At 39.7% G+C, this 17498-nt stretch overlaps 2 protein-coding genes across 2 annotated transcripts; both read left to right on the top strand.

Moving 5' to 3' along the window:
- The first annotated feature begins 10968 nt into the window (after nucleotides 1-10968).
- LOC127122173 (putative protein phosphatase 2C 76) lies at nucleotides 10969-13518 on the top strand. The gene is made up of 6 exons (XM_051052554.1): nucleotides 10969-11107; nucleotides 11205-11469; nucleotides 11864-11969; nucleotides 12062-12225; nucleotides 12278-12358; nucleotides 13158-13518. The coding sequence occupies exons 1-6, from the start codon at nucleotides 11035-11037 to the stop codon at nucleotides 13516-13518; spliced, it is 1050 nt and encodes a 349-aa protein (XP_050908511.1). The 5' UTR covers nucleotides 10969-11034.
- LOC127121216 (SPX domain-containing membrane protein At4g22990-like) lies at nucleotides 13191-14899 on the top strand. Its single transcript, XM_051051787.1, has 2 exons — nucleotides 13191-14167; nucleotides 14416-14899. Exons 1-2 carry the CDS (start codon nucleotides 13998-14000, stop codon nucleotides 14807-14809), a joined length of 564 nt encoding a protein of 187 aa, XP_050907744.1. The 5' UTR covers nucleotides 13191-13997; the 3' UTR covers nucleotides 14810-14899.
- Nucleotides 14900-17498: the final 2599 nt, after the last annotated feature.

The raw sequence follows: 17498 nt of genomic DNA, 5'->3' as shown, positions 1-17498 counted from the left end.
AGCAAGGCACAAGCACAAGTGAATTTGTTCTCAAAGCCTACAAAACAACACAATGTTAGCCAACATCAACCAATAATCAGGCTTTAATGAATGAGACACTCCAATCATGGCAATGTGCCTTTGAACCTGAAATCCATAATCCAAACAGTGAGTCCAAACCACTAGGTCAAAGCCTAGGGTCAAAAGAGGGAAAAAATCCAGAACAGAAACTGATACTCCACATGAAATTCATTTAATCAAATACTAACATGTCCTAAAATTAAGGGAGCATGCAAGATTGAATTATTTCTAAGCCTAGGGGTAGAATGGTCATTTCACAGTTAGGGAGTAATATCTATACATGAAAATTCTAATTATATCTAAACTAGATTTAACATTTTTAAAACCTAAGTAATCCTAATCTAAAGTTATTTCTAATTACTTTCTAATTAAATTCTAACCAAATTTTAATACCTAATTAAAATTCTAAAAAATCTAATTATCTAAAATTCTATTAGACTAATCTAAAATTGTTTAATTCTAACATCTAAAAAATCTATTATACTAATCAACATATTATCCTATCTCTAAAATTAATCCAAAATTACTAATTCTAATTAACTAATTCTAAAATCAATGTTTAATATTTCCACAAGTAATCCTAAAATTAATCTCTAATACTACTAACCTAATAACTATTGACTAATCCTAATATCAATTAAAATTTCTAATTAATTCTAAACTATCCAATTATTCTAACATTCTAAAATCAAGCTAATTAATCTATTTACACTAATTAACTAACTAATTAAACTAATTACCTTGACTAATTCAGTTTAATCCTAAGGACTTAACAAAAACTTAAGAAAACCTGGAATTGGGCTTCGATTATGGGGGTGCAAAGCCCAACAGTGGGGTGCAGTAGGAAAACGCATGGGCCATAGTGCTCCCAAAGCCCAAACAACCTCCTGTGACTGCAGGGGGTGCGGATAGAAGGCAGGTGTTAGAATATTTGCTTGCATGGGCCCCAGGCCCGAGTCTTTGAGCAAACCTACAGAGTTTGCACTCTATCATCTCCAAAAAGACCTGGTTCAACTCTCTCAGGCAAAGCGGCGACGGCCAGTGTATAGGTCGCGAAGGTGAAGGTTTCCAAGTCATGATCGTGAACGGAGCATACCGGTTCCACGCGAACAGACCCTAGCCTTACGCTTATGGCAAACCAGACGCGGAGCTCAAGAGAGGCAAGTTTTCCCGAAGATTAGCGGCGACGACGCGGGATCCAGACTCCCACCGTGAAATCTTCGGCTCCCGGAATCGACAAACGATCACGAGTGTGATCTTTGTACGCAGAGAGAGAACCAAGATTGGATTCGTGTTCACTGTTCGGATCCGAATTCTGAATCGAAATCGTACATGAAGCGAAGCAATTTGGAGAATACAATGTACCGGATTCGACGTTAACTCCAGGTGATTATCCTTCAATCCTCTTCACTGGATCTTGCTTGCGCTTCTCTCCGTTTTCTTCTTCCTTCTGCTCTTCAATCCTCTTCACCGATCCTTCGCTTCTGTCCTGAATTTGTGAAGTTGTTGAGATTTTCGCAGGCTATGGAGGATGGCGAATTGAAGGCGTTGATGAGAGAGTGGCAGGTTGTGGCTTTACTCCGGTTTCGGTTTCTGTGATATGGAGTTTGTTGAAAGACTACGGATGGTTGCAGGTCCAAGAAGATGATGGTGAAGGAGTGTGGAAGAATTGAAGAGTGAAGATTGGAAGCGGTTTCGGTGAACGGAGATTACGGTTACGGAGATTGGAGTTTGGTGGTGAGGTTGATGAAGAGTTCTCGCCGCGATGATGGCGATTGTTGCAGATTCTACGATTCGTCAATTACCGAAAAATCAAAAAAGGTTCTATCGTTATCCTACTGTTATGGTGACTCTGTGATGAACGAAAAAAATTCTGAGCCCCCAAAAAACTTTTTGATGAGTGTGGCGTTAGATTTATAGGCTCTATTCCGTTAACTCGATTAACTTCCGTTAATTCACCTTCGTGGAATTCTGTTAGAAGTTGTAACACTGTTAGATCCTTAAGAAAGATTAACTCTGTTATTTCATTGTTGCAGGCTTTGCGGTTGGTGTCAATGCATTACCGTTGGATTTGGCTTATGTATTCACTGGAGCTTTGCTTATTCACCTGCGTTTTGCACCTTTTGCAGCTGGATCACAAGTCGTGGCTTACGCATTAGTTTGCGTTTGTTGCCGCGGTTTTAGCTTTGGCTTTGAGCTGCGTTTTTGAATGAGCTATTGTGAACGGCTTTGTGCTCTGCAGGTTGGAGCTTGGAAGTAGCTTTAGAAGCTTGGATGCGTTCTTGCACGCACTTAAGTTGCAGCTTCTGCTTGGCTTGAAGCTTTGCACCGCTTGGTGAAGCTTGCTGCCTGTGTTTGGTTTTGGCTCAACAGCTTTTTGGTAGCAGCTTTGAGTTGCACTTTTGGCTCAGGCTTGGACTTCATTTTGTTACTGACATAAACAAAAATTAAATTGACTAATAAAATTGGATAATGGATGATGATTATGGTAATTAGATTGGAAAATTACACAAGTTATGGAAAATAATTAGAATTGATCAAACAAGTGTAGTTCAAGAATTGAAAATGGATATTTGTATCATGAAAAATGGACAATAATGGATATGGATTGGAAAATGGTTATGAAATTGGGTAACGATTAAATTGGAATGAAAGTGGTTTTGAGGGATATGGAATTTCGATAATTGTTAAAATGATTAAATGGATTTGGTTAACTAGCAATGGATATGGTAACGAATGGTTCTAAAAATAAAAGTGGACTTAGATTTTGATTCAATGGATATGGGTTAACCCAAATGGATACAAATGGATCAATGGACTTGGGTAAGAATTGGATAAATGGGCTTAATGCAACCACGGTTAAATCTCCAAAACCAATTCAACTTTTCAGTAATCAACTCAGAGCATCCAACTCAACTTGAATTTCCAATATTAGTTCGGAGAAAGGACGAAATGATTTCTTCTTCAAGATAAGTATTTGCAATGACAAATGACCTTCTTTGGGACATGACGGAAGCGTCTCAAACCATCTCTCTACCTCCTAGCCCTCAGTCGACTCACAATTGACTTTTATGGGCCTCAGATGACTTGGTCATACACCATGGACTCCTGAACCCCCAACTTTGGCCAACTTGCTACAACATGAGCCTTAATTCACATGAGCTTTCCAGAACGACCATAGGACCTTTTCCAGCATGAAAATCCCTTGCTCTCTTGTTCAGATGACTTCTTCTGATCAGTTTTGCATGATAAAAATGCAATATGCTATGCAATGCTAAGGCAATGTTAATGTGATGTTAATGACCTAAAAAATGAAATGAATATGCAAATGGTAGGGTGCAAATTTGAGGTGCTACAGCTGCCCCTATTCAATCAACTGGGAACCCGAACGGATGAGAGCAACGGCTGTCAGACTTTCAGGGTAAACAGGGATTGAATACCAAGAACCGTAGAATTTGCACACTGCTGGGAATTATTTTTCTTGTTTTTGTTGTTTTTTTTTTTTCAGAGGTACAAGCACATCCAAGCATCGACACACGATGAATGGGAACAGAAATCATCTCAACTAGATGCCAACGGGCAACCAGGAAAAACTCAACGTTTACCGAGACCAACGGAGAGGTAACCAATCATCATCGGATGAATGGAAAGAGATATACAACCATACGTCAGCGGACGGAATGGGAAAAACTCAACGTTTACCAAGACCAACGGAGAGGTAAATCAACTCTACTGGGGATAACCAGGAAAGGATACAACCATACGTCAGCCGACGCAGTGGGAAAAACTCGACGTTTACCAAAACCAACGGAGAGGTAACCAATCATTAATGAATGATTGGAAGGATAGTGATACAACCATGCGTCAGCGGACGAAATGGGAAAAACTCAACGTTTACCGAAACCAACGGAGAGGTAACCAATCATTAATGAATGATTGGAAGGATAGTGATACAACCATACGTCAGCGGACGTAAAGGGAAAAACTCAACGTTTACTAAGACCAACGGAGAGGTAACCAGACATCATAGGATGAATGGGAAGACTCGACCAGACGTCATAGGACGAAAGGGAGAAGCTCGACGTTTATCGACACCAACGGAGAAGGAGGAAACTCAGCCAGACGTCATAGGACGAAAGGGAGACTCAACCAGACGTCATAGGACGAAAGGGAGAAGGAGAAAGCCACTTCACAAGGGAAAGGCACCACAACCGGAAACCGAATAGGACGTCTACTGGGAATTCTGGCTGGGAATCAACCAGACATTAATGAATGAACTGGGAATGGGGTATACAATCAAACGTTCGCGGACGAATGAGAAAAACACAACGTTTATCGAAACCAACGGGGAGGTAAATCCACTTGGGGAAGGGTACAGCTAGACGTCATAGGACGAATAGGAAAAACTCGACGTTTATCGACACCAACGAAGAGGAGGAATATTCTGAGGGGAGTCATCTGGTATTACCAAATGATCTGCGGGGAATAAGCAACTAGACGTCATAGGACGACTAGGAAAAACTCGACATTTATCGACACCAACGGAGAGGAGGTTCGACTGGGGACGACCCTGTGGGGAAAAATATCAACTATACGCCAACGGACGCATAGGAAAAACTCGACGTTTATCGACACCAACGGAGAGGAGGTTCGACTGGGGACGACCCTGTGGGGAAAAATATCAACTATACGCCAACGGACGCATAGGAAAAACTCGACGTTTATCGACACCAACGGAGAGGAGGAATCTTCTGGGGACGACCTTGTGGGGAAAGATATCAACCATACATCATCGGACGCATAGGAAAAACTCGACGTTTATCGACACCAACGGAGAGGAGGAAACTTCTCTAGGGAAGAGTGAGCACAACCAAATCATCAACGGATGATTGGGAAAAACTCGACGTTTATCGACACCAACGGAGAGGAGGAAACTTCACTAGGGAAGGAGGACGACGTTAAGAACATCGAAAGATGATGTTTACCGACATCAAAAGTAAACCAGACACTACGCATGACTGGGAAAACACCGAAAGATGGTGTTTACCGACACCAAAGAAACAACACACGCGGGTGCTGACAGGACGACATCTACACATGTCAAGGCAAGGCTACACACTTGCAGGGGATCTCACTGGGGATCAAGGTCACGACAGCGAGCAAACAGGAAGGAACACCAAGGATACCGGGTTGTAGGTATGAAACGGGTGACCGGCCAAAGCGTGAATTGGTTTGCAAAACACTCAACATCCTGAAGAGGGCTAGAAAAGCAGTCTTGTTAAAGGATGGACATTCGATTCCACAGGGAATACGAATCTTACTCGACTGGGGAGGACGACTTCGACCCAAGAGCGCATGAGATACATTATCTATAGCCATCAAAACGTAGATAATGGACTCGCAAGGAAGATTATCCATAACCGAGTTGTAGGTTGTTAAATGGATAAACGACCGAAACCATCCTGAAGAGAGCGAAGGCAAACTTGTTAAAGGATGGACATCCGATTCCACGAGGAATACGAATCTTACTCTGCTGGAGAAAACAATCAAAAGACTGACCAGAGAGTGCATGAGACATATTATCTATAGCCGTCAGAACGTAGATAATATACTCGCATGGAAGATTATCCATAACCGGGTTGTAGGTTGTAAAATGGATAAACGACCGAAAAGAAGGGCATCGTGTACCAGGAACAGGTATGCAAATATGACCAATCAAAAGAGGATGAAGTTGCTAACTCGGAGCAAATATCCTAAAGGAAGGAGAAGACCCACCGGGGACAATACTGCTTGATCAAGGCAAGTATCCAGCGGGGACAAGACTATCAATACCGCCAACTGGGTACTGATAACCGCAAAGAGGGGATTACATCTACCGGTTAGTAGGCAGAAAACCAGGGAAAAGTAACCAGTCATCAACGAGATGAGCACACAGGGTTAACTCCGCCAAGGGGATGAAAGTGGGATTTTACAACTACCGGCTTGTAGGTAGAAAACCACCGACAGAATGAACCGCAAAGGTTACCTCTGCTAGGGGATGAAAGTGGGATTTTACAACTACCGGTTTGTAGGTAGAAAACCACGACGATAGGACTTACAGCTACCGGTTTGTAGGTAGAGGCCAACAAACAGAATGAACCACAAAGGTTACCTCTGCTAGGGGATGAAAGTGGGATTTTACAACTACCGATTTGTAGGTAGAAAACCACAAAGATAGGACTTACAACTACCGGGTTGTAGGTAGAAGCCAACAAACAAACTCCACCATGGGATGAAAGTGGGATTTTACAACTACCAGCTTGTAGGTAGAAAACCACAAAGATAGGACTTACAACTACCGGTTTGTAGGTAGAAGCCCAAAAATTCCGCTGAGGATAAGATGAATGAGTGCCGGTTAGTGAGCAACTATTCATTTATGCCCCAGGGAAAAACAGGAGACAGCCGCAAAGAAGCCAATTCAGGATCGATCCAAAAAGGCAAACTGAACCAAGACATCCTAATGAGGAAAGAACTCACTAGGGAAAACTCATCCCAAAGGGAGGGAACGGGAACAACCGTCATCCACGAGGACACAACTCGTGGGGAGCGCAGAAGGAAATGACAGACATTTTCTGCTTAAGAGGTCAACTCTACATGGAGAGATCAGACACACCCACATCTGCTAGGGAAATGGATCCAAGCTGGCAAGATGCTACCAATTGGGGAGTAACAATGCTGGGGATACCCACTCACTTGCGGGGTCAATTCTCTCAACCCTGCTGGGGAACCCAATTCTGAAATCGATCCAAGCGATGCTAAACTCTTTCCAACGACCCATTCTTGGTCAATTCACCACGGCCTCGGGCTAATGGATATGCTTGCAATGCAGATGCATGAGTTTTTTTTTTAGCGTAATGCCCCATGATTATGGAAATGCCACACACTAATGATGCAATATGTTATGCTTATCTACATGATGAATGCATAAAAACACGTCTCCTCCAGAGACAACATCGGGGAGCTCCAAGAACTGTGCTGAGAATCTCCTTGCCGCGTCGATTTCCTCCCTACTGGGGAAAGACAAACCTTTGCTTGGGGTGAACTCCATCGAACCCATACTTGCTTGGCGCTTACCCTGCTAGGGGAGGCAACCCATGCTTATCTCTACCAGGGGATGATTCTCTCCGAACCCGATCCGCTTGGGGACCTCGCTGAGGGAAAACCATCAACACAAACTCTGCTGGGAAGACAGCTTCAGACTTGGAAAACAATCGCAACTCCGCTGAGGATATGGTAACCTTCAGGCTTGCTGAGGAGGCACTGATCTCGAATCTGCTAGAGAGATGACACTCTCAAACCCATTGGGGGAATACGGCCTATCGGACACGGGCCGCCCTTCGATTCGTCGAACACTGGTGTTCACCATCCTACCACAGTGTTGACTTTCCACTTTTGAGAACTCCCAGGCTCATCTTGGACTGTTCTGATTCATCCCCTTGTATTCCCGAATCCTCCGTACTTCACGGGGATCGAACTCCTGGGATTATACAAACTTCCCAGTCCTTAGACTTTGAAGAGTCTTCTTGATTAAACCTTCCAGGATCGTCGTCCTTCTTTCGTCGTCCTTTCACCGTTCGTCTATCCCTTGCCCCTGGTTGGACTCTGTGGGGATCTTTTGTCAAAAGGCTTCATATCACTACTTGCCAGCGAATGAAGATATCTAACAGCACCTGCACAAGAGATTGTTAGATAAAAGCGTGCCCCAGGCGTGCCAACACTTCAACATCTTGGTCACTCAAACTTCCGAATAAGATTTCCAGATTTCAATCTTATAAGCACGCATCGGAAGGGACCTCTATGTTTCAAAATGCAAATATTCTTATCAAAACGAACGGATGTTTTCGTAATCAAAGCGGTAATGAAAACAAAAACAAAACTATTTGACTGAACACACATTTTACTGACTGAAACAAAAAGGATGGCTCAAAATTGAGCAACACACGGGAAGCAAACCCTGGAAAGAGGTGATTGCGCACAAAGGAAAAAATCTATCCTATTGGCAATGCGGAACCGTGATCTCATCGGGTTCCAACTCGGTTACACCTCATATGTCCTCAAGACTTTCCTCACTTTCGGCCTTCTGAACAAGACGCTTCCAATCGATTTCTGTCGGAGATTAGCTGAGATGTCTTAACCAAAGCACAAACGATCATGCTAGACGCAGTTGTTCGTTTCAATCCCTCTTTTGCCTGGACCGCCCTTTCGGGTTTCAGTCCACCGGGATACCCTTTTTTGCCCAAGTCGCCCTTGTGGGGTTTTCAACTTGCCGGGTGTACAGTTCTTTTCTTTTCGTATCCCTAACTTTTGCCCGAACCTTTCTCTTTTTTCTTGGTTCGCCGGGATGCCCATTTTTTTGCCTGGACTCTTATTCTTTTTGTCCAGCGGGTCTCTTTTTACGAAGTATCTTTTAACTGCGTCCGCATGCACAGGGGATGGAAAATCGTCGTCATCCGTGGTCATCAACAACAAAGCTCTGTCAGAGGAGACCTTTTTGACCACGAACGGACATTCATAACTGTTTATCCACTTGTCCCACGATCGTCTTGAGGAGGAAGGATCCTTTTCAACACCACATCTCTTCCATGCTACCCACGAGGTCGCACGTCTCGGTTAACAACACGCTTCATTCACTGGGTACAACTGCCCCATGACAAGTAACTGTCGGCCCTTTTCTCATCGGTCAGGCTCAACGTGTCATACTGAGTCCTTATCCACTCATCCTTTTTCAAGTTTACGTCCAACGGGACCCCATGACGAAACCTGAGTCTCAAATGGTAGTACAACCTTCATCTCATACCGGAGTGAGAAAGGCGTTGCCCCAGTAGATGCACGTACCGAAGTACGACACTCAGGATACCAACCTCGTATTCAGCCACCATCGTTGGTGCATTCAAATGTTATCGGGGAAGCACTAGCTCATTCACTTTAAACTCTCCCCATCAGACATCAGAACCCGTTCGGGTTCAGGGTCAGGCCCCTCCTCCGGGATCGGTCACTCTCAATCTTTCGATTTGAGTACCTCGAGATATCCTCATCAGGGACTTCAAACTTCCTTGGTTGAGAATCATCGATGGGTTGTTGGGCGAGATAACCATACAATACCCTCTTCTCGATTGCTTTCTGGGAGGTATACCGAATATCGTATTCAGTTGACGCCATTTGCCCTCTCGCAACCCGTCCGTTCAACGCTATCTCCTCAAGCACATACTTGATCAGATCCATTTTGGACATCCACAAGGTGGTATGAACCAGCATACTGTCTCAGTCGGCGAGCAGCCTATGCCGAAGTACATCAAGTTTTCTCGAGCAGTGAGTGTATTGTTTCACGGTCGATAAACTTTTTGCTTAGGTAAATTGCATGTTCTTTTCGACAAGACTCGTCATGCTGACACATACACACCTCGTAGACCCCTTGAGGGCTGTCAAGTACCAGATTAACAGTTGTTTCTTCCAAGGAAGGCATCAGAATCAGAGGTTCCTGCTACTCATTTTTTCTTTCCATGCCCCTTGGCAGTCATCATTCCACCTGACCATTGATTTCTTTTCTCTTCCCCTTTTTTTTTCGGTTCAGGCGTCTCTTGTACTGTTTTTTTTTCTGTTTTTTTTCTTCTTTTTTTTTTTGTTCACAGGATCGTCCTCGATTCCTCTGATTTGCCCACACTAGTACAAAAAGAATAATATAATTTGTGAATTTACACCCGTTTTACAAAAAACGGGTGTAAAAAGCAAATGCGGTGGCAGTTTTGTAAATAAAGTCTTATTTTGAATTTTAGTACGTAACAATAGACACCCTATTTTTAAATAACGGGTGTAAATTCAAATATTATTTATTATCAACTCTATATTACACCTGATATTCAAAAAAAGGGTGTAAATTTAAAAATAAAAATAAAATATTCGTGCCTTAAACAATAACTTTTATTATTCTTATTTGTTTAATCTTAAATTTTCTTAAAAAAATAATAAATTTTAATATTAATATATAACAATAGACACCCTATATTTAAAAATAGGGTGTATAATTATAACAATATAAATGACTAAATTTATATTAAACCCGTTATATTAAAATAGAGATAGATGAAGTTACTTAAAAAATAAACTACAACATTTTAATTCTACGACAACGCCTAAGTTTTGGGATGTAAAATAATTGTTCTCATAGAGTTTAATAGAGAACACATTTTATATCCTGTTGCGGTAGTGTATATATTTTTTGAAAATATTTTACAACGGTTCGAAACAGTTCTTATAGATGATAAAGAGAACAATTTTCATTAACAATTGATTAAAACCGTTCTCATATATTTTTTTTTACCAATTTTAATAAAATATTAATTATAGGAGACCGCTCTACTATGTTTTGATAAAAATAAATTATTTGTAAAAATGTCTTCTGGTTGGAATCGAACAGTGTTCCTTGTACTAACAAATTCTAATCGCTTCTAAAAAAATTATATTCCGTTTCTGAAATTCAGAGCGGTAAAACCCAATTCTGAGCGCTAAAACCAATTTTTTCGTTCCCTTTCTGAAATTCATAGCGCAAAGTGAAAGTGAATTTCATCTCCCAAACCCTAACCCTTTCTCCCTTCTCTTTCTTCTCTCAAACCCTAATCCTTTTTTCCTTTCTCCTTCTTCTCAAACCCTTCAACTTGCGTACATAGAGTTAAGCTTTTAGGGTTTATCAAGAGTTTCACGAAATTCACCTCAATCAAAGGGTTTCAAGGATTCATCGTAATCAAAGGTTTGAAGTAAGTTTCTATGCTTTTTCTGATCTGTTTTGAAGATTCAGTTTGTATGGTTGCTCAAAAAAAGGTTCCAGTGAGTAGAAGATGTTGGTTATTAAGTTTTTTGATTTTGCTGCTACAGGTATTTGTTATGCATGCTTAGGATTACGATTCTTCTCCTCGAACTGCAACGCGTTGTCAATCTTCGATGCTCCAGGGTCGAAGAAAATCACAAGAGGATCGCACTCTCTGTGTACTCGATGTTCGCATTCCATTCCCCGGTAAACTATTCACTATTCCAATTTCCTTTCTGTTTCGTGTTCCAGAGGCTTCTTCGGAAGATTTATTTCTGATTCTATGTGTTTGTTGCTGGAGCAGGTACGATGGGGATCAGGGAGGTTGTAGTTGGAATTGTGGCGGTTTTCGATGGACATAACGGTGCTGAAGCTAGTGAGATGGCGTCAAAACTTTTGATGGAGTATTTTGTTCTGCATACTTATTTTCTTCTTGATGCAATGTATTCTGTTGTATCAAAGACTTCCACAGGAAAATTGCTTCACAGGCGAGACCATGATCACGGAAACTTATTGCATAGGTGGAAAGAGATTTTAGGTTGGCAATGGCATGAACTGCATTCTGAAAGGTGGTTTTGCAATTGCATTGCAGCTATAGTTCTACATTTTATTAATAGCTAGCACTAGAGAGGTGTTTTTGCATCTCTAGTATTGTTGATCAAACCTCGAGTATAGTTTATCATGAATGGTTGGTCTTATGTAAGCTGTGAATGTAAATGTGGCATATTGGTGCTTTCTTTTTAAGAATTTATAAGGAATGCGTATCAGTTAGAAATGTGTTATTTACAAAGTGATTTTTGTTTGGATAACTTTTGAATATCTATTTTGCTGATATTTGGTTCGGATTTGGAGTTGTTTTGTTGGTTTATTAGTGTACTAACTATTTCAAACAGCATTTAGTTTTACATTAATTTAGTTTCTCGCATTTGTGTGTCTGTATCTCATCTAAAATTACTTTTCCAGGTTGCAGAATGTATTTTCTGCTAATTTTGATGATTCTTTTCACTTGGAAATTTTGAAGGAAGCATTGTTGAGAGCAATCCATGATATTGATGTAAGGTTTTCTGAGGTGAGATTGAATTTTTGTTCACTTTTACAAAACTCTGTTTGATACAGTTTTGTATGTGTTCTTTATTGACATCTTTCAATTGACCTATGAAGGAAGCCTCTAGAAATAACATTCATTCAGGATCTACAGCAACAGTTGTATTGGTTGCAGATGATAAGTTTTTGGTTGCCAATATTGGGGATTCTAAGGCTTTCTTGTGCTCTGAAAATTTTCAGTCTCCTAAGGAAGCTAAAGGTGAGAAAGATTATGAAATACAGTATAACCAAACTTCCATTATTAAAGATATAAGTTTATCATGTCTTTATTAGGATATCGCATAAAGATTATATTGTTTCTCCTTGCTTCTGTCTAAACATTACACGAGCTATTGGTGATGTGTTATTTAAAAGGTAGGTTCAGTTGAAATTATTTTCGTAAACTCCAAGCTTATATCAACTTATCAAGTGTATATGCCTTATGTCATGTGCAATGTGGTTCATGTTGAAGATTGTTGGAATTCTTTTCTCACGAATGTGATGAGAGAATTCTCAACTGAATTCTCTTGATTTCTGTATTGTATTTTTGTTAACTGTGATTACAAAGGATTTAGATCTATTTAAAGAACCATAGATTTCAGGGTGACTGGTTTCTTTACAATTATGTATTGAAATTTAACACATTTCTTATAATGAAATTTCAACAGTTATGGAAGAAGAGCTGCCTGCACCTACTGATGAAAATGTTGATGAGAGATACCATTTTACGTCTCTTATTCTAAACTTGGTTAACACATTTTTGTATATGGTCAATACATATATCATTGTCCCTACAGCTGATGATTACTCTATGCACCTTGGGGCTGCACCAACGGTCTGTGGTATTGTGATCGGCGCAATGGCCGTGGCTCAGCTGTTTTCCTCTGTATATTTCAGTGCATGGTCAAATAAATCATACTTCAGACCTCTTGTATTCAGTAGCATAATTCTTTTTCTCGGGAATACCATGTATGCCTTAGCGTACGATTTTAATTCAATATGGATTCTCCTAATTGGCCGTCTTTGCTGTGGGTAAATAGTCTTCTACCTCTTACTTGCTTTCAATATTACTTGATGAGCATAGGTTTTCATGTTGTATCTTACCATTTCACTTTAGATAAATATTATTACATTAAGACCTCATTTGGTTTATAAACTTGTATTATAACTGCAGATTTGGTTCTGCCAGAGCCGTAAACCGGCGCTACATCAGTGATTGTGTGCCTTTGAAAATCCGCATACAAGCATCGGCAGGTTTTGTTAGTGCCAGCGCTCTTGGAATGGCCTGTGGTCCTGCATTAGCTGGCTTACTGCAGACGAATTTTAAGATTTACAATGTTACATTTAATCAAGATACTTTGCCAGGGTGGGTTATGACTATTGCTTGGCTTATTTATTCAATATGGCTGTGGATCTCTTTTGTGGAACCTTCTCGTGAATTTGAAGAGGACCGTAAAACAGATAAATCTCAGAAATCTAATGCTGGTACCTCTACTGATGACTTTTACTTTTTCTATTGTGATCTAGCAAGATAGTTAATCTGTATCATGCCATCTCATTGTTAATCATTATAGAAAATCATCTATGACTGCAATATATCCTTGCACTATTTTCATTCTGTAAAGCATCATACAAGTAATAGAAAATGACACTTTTTCCCTTACTAGTAGAAGACAGTGATGCACTTGAAAAGGGGCTACAGCAACCATTGCTGATTACTTCGGAAGATAAGGTAGATGAAGATGCTGATCAGGATAATGATGATAGCGAGGAAGCTCCAGAGGAATCTCGTCAGCCAGCCACTTCAATTGGATCGGCATATAGACTCCTTACACCTTCTGTAAAGGTTTGTGAGCAACTCTAAATGTCATACTATCAATCCACTAGATGTTTTGCAAGTTATTTATGTTCTAATTGTTTGATCTTGCAATTCACAAAGTTCCAATTGAATTCAAGATAAACGGTCCTGACCAAGTTTACTTAACATCTTCAGGTTCAATTATTGATATATTTCATGCTCAAATATGTGATGGAGATTTTACTAGCAGAATCTAGTGTCATCACAACATACTACTTTAAGTGGTCAACTGGCACAGTTGCCATTTTTCTTGCTGGCCTTGGTTTGACAGTTCTTCCTATAAACATTATTGTTGGAAGCTATGTAAGCAACTGGTTTGACGACAGGTAACATATAAGAAAAACTCATGTCTCATTTGATTGCACCCTTAGAAGCTTATCTAGATTTTGTAGTAAGATGCATGATAGTAAATTTTGAACTTCAATAGACAAAGCAATATAAAGATCCAAGTGATTATGATTTTCAATATAGATTTCTTTTGCAAGATCAATTTAGAACCTTAAATTTGTTGAAAATTGAAATATTATCCTTAAGAAGCTAAAGATATAACAGCTTTCTATTGATCTATTTGTAGGCAAATTCTGTTGGCATCAGAAATCATGGTTTTAATTGGCATAGTCTCGGCCTTTCATGTAATCATTCCATACTCTGAGCTGCAGTACATCTGTTCAGGTCTTCTCATGTTTGTTTCTGCTGAAGTACTTGAAGGTAACATTTTACTAGTAATTTTCTTTTCTATTTTGGTAACTGCCGAAATTGAAAAAGAAAATTCCGATTTTATAATTGCAAGTGATATATTTGTAAGTTATCATTATAAACATGTAGTATATTTATTACTGAATTGCACTTATGGTGATAAAATTATAGTTGTACATGCTCTGAACCAACTAAAATTGTATGTGTTTCTATGTCGAGTGAAGAAAGTTAGTGTTGGTACAAATTTTGTGAAAAAGGAAAAAAGTTTGTGATGTTGTTGTTTTTGGTGGCTTTAATGTAACTAGGAGTTTATATGCAGGGGCATCAACAAGATAACGGATGGGCATGTGGATATTATGTCATGAAAAATATGTTTGACATTATTGATGCTTGTATTGTTGAAAGATTCAATGAGGTATTTTATATTACATATATTTAATGAAAAACATGTAAATTATTGTTTTAACATGTAGTTGTTTAATTTATTATATGTTTGAACTTGCAGATATTCACAGACACCTCATCATATGAAAAAGAGTCAATTGATCACATCCGACAACTTTGGGCTTAATTCTTTTTGCAAAAGGTTGAAGAGCAAGAGAACCAGGAAAAGAAAGATTTAATGACAAAACAGAAGCGATTAAAAAAAACTTATATATAGATATATTTTTGTTCCATGAATGATTTATTGGTACAAGTTACATGAACAAAGTGGTTGAATTTTTTTCTTACATGAATACAATTTTTGTTGATGTATGACTTGGTGCAAGATTCTAAAGATTAGAGAAATGTTTGTTTTGGTTATTTTTGTTTTTTATTGAATATCCAGGAATATATAAAAATATTTGGTTTAATGAAATTTCAAATAAAATATTTTTAAAAAAATTGAGATATTTTACACCCTTCATACACAAAATAGGGTGTAAATGTGTTAAAATTAAATGTAATTATAAGATATTTTACATTTGATATATCAAAAATAGGGTGTAAATATTTGTCATTTTACACCCGTTTGAATTATAATAGGGTGTAAATTCGTTTAACTTCAATGTATGTAGGTGACAATTTACACCCGTTTTATATTAAATAGGGTGTAAATGTCCTAAAATTCAATGTATATATCTACCAATTACACCTTTTTTTATCTAAAACAGGGTGTAATAGGTGACAATTTACACCCGTTTTATATTAAATAGGGTGTAAATGTCTTAAAATTTAATGTATATATCTACCAATTACACCCTTTTTTTAAATCTAAAATAGGGTGTAATATATTCTCTTTTTACACCCGTTTTAAAACGGGTGTAAATTCTTCATACATATCTCACCCTTTGAATTTACACCCTATCATAACGGGTGTAATATGTATAAAAAACGGGTGTAAAATCTTCTTTCTGCACTAGTGCCACAACAAGCCTCGGCAGCTCACCGGACAGCACTCCATAAGTGCACTGATTTAGGCTCAACCTCAGTCTGAGTAGTTTCGATCTGGTCAAACAATTTGCCCCAGATCCACCGGATGCCCCTCTTTTGCTTGGGACTTTGTCATCATGTCATCAACATGGCATTCGCTTTCACGATGAGTCATATCATGAAACAAAGTCACCGTAGCCCTTTGATCTGTGGCGCCGGTTTTCTTTACTAGAGGATAGTCTTCTCTCGTGGTAGCTCGTGCTCCACAACATGGGTATTCCACCCTGGTGTACCTTGATGCAACCAGGTGAAGATATCAACCTGCTCTTTCGACAGGGCTACCATTCTGTTTTTGACTTGCCTCTGAAGCGGCCTCAACTTTCGTTTCCTCTCTGACCTCGGCGGTACTTGGGATGACAATCTTGACTCGCTCCTCGTGTGGTTGAATCACCTTCTCCTCTTGTTTCAACAACCTGGCTATTTTCAGCAGATCACGATCTTCTTCGCCTTCTTCTTCGGCATGATAGCTTGGATTGTCGAAGTCATACAGAGGTGTAACCAAATTGTTATCGATGAGATCAGGAGGGTAATCACTTTTGTGGTTGGAACGAGACAAGTTCAAAAGAAAAATGAAAAACATTGCCATTTTTATTTTTTAAAACTGCAAAAAATGAAAAACAGGGAACACCGCTTTTAATCACAAAAACATCCATTTATTACTGATGCAAAATGTTGCACAATGAAACACATGAGGTGGCCCTTACAATGGACCATTACGTTTCGGGCAGAACGTATGGCTTTCATGCAAACAAAATTAAAACACAGAAATACTACACTTCCGGATGAGCGACAGTGATGCTTTTGGAGGCCTTCCAATTGCCTGGTACGCCCGACTTTATCCACAACTCGAGCTCATGGTCACAGTCGATCTCCTCACTCACTGAACAAACATGACCAGGATCCAGCATTCCTGCACTGACAAAGGTGTACGATGGACGACGTCCTCTGTTTGGTCTAGACGACTCTTGATCTGGCCGATAACCGATCCCAAACATGTCTGCCTTTATCGGTGTTGAGTGGATCCATCAGTTTGGATTTGTGGCCCCTAGCAGGATATCTGAGCAAACGAGCTATGCGCACCGGTTGACACCTACAAAACAGCAAATGGGTTAGTATGACTCACACATGCAATGTCTACCCGTATCAGGAATATTCTGTCCTTTGATTCCAGCATCACTGAGACAAATAATTTTTCATCAACAACATTCTGACATCTGGATATCTCTCAACCAGAATCTTAATCAAAAATGGACCCTGAATACGGACAGACATGGGTTGAATGCAGATGAATGTGAAATGAGACCAATGCAAATGCATGAATGCAGGTTGCTGTGCCACCCAGTAATCGGAAGACCCATTCTCTGAACCAGTCACAGTCATCGGGACTAAGTCACCATAAATCCGACTTGGGGAGTTCCGAAATAAACGGAACCGGAGATTACATTACTATCACAGGAACATCCACTGAACGGATGACAGCCAGATCCT

This window comes from Lathyrus oleraceus, chromosome 2, assembly GCF_024323335.1.
Source record: "Lathyrus oleraceus cultivar Zhongwan6 chromosome 2, CAAS_Psat_ZW6_1.0, whole genome shotgun sequence".
Taxonomy (NCBI): domain Eukaryota; kingdom Viridiplantae; phylum Streptophyta; class Magnoliopsida; order Fabales; family Fabaceae; genus Lathyrus; species Lathyrus oleraceus.
Note: the sequence above shows the minus strand (reverse complement) of the source record. Positions and strands in the feature narration are given on the sequence as shown.

Coding starts and splice junctions, on each gene's coding strand:
- LOC127121216 (XM_051051787.1), top strand. CDS start 13,998: ATGCTCAAATATGTGATGGAGATTTTACTAGCAGAATCTAGTGTCATC. Junction 14,168..14,415: donor AGCAACTGGTTTGACGACAG/GTAACATATAAG, acceptor ATCTATTTGTAG/GCAAATTCTGTTGGCATCAG.
- LOC127122173 (XM_051052554.1), top strand. CDS start 11,035: ATGCTCCAGGGTCGAAGAAAATCACAAGAGGATCGCACTCTCTGTGTA. Junction 11,108..11,204: donor TGTTCGCATTCCATTCCCCG/GTAAACTATTCA, acceptor TTGCTGGAGCAG/GTACGATGGGGATCAGGGAG. Junction 12,359..13,157: donor GGTGATGTGTTATTTAAAAG/GTAGGTTCAGTT, acceptor TTATAACTGCAG/ATTTGGTTCTGCCAGAGCCG.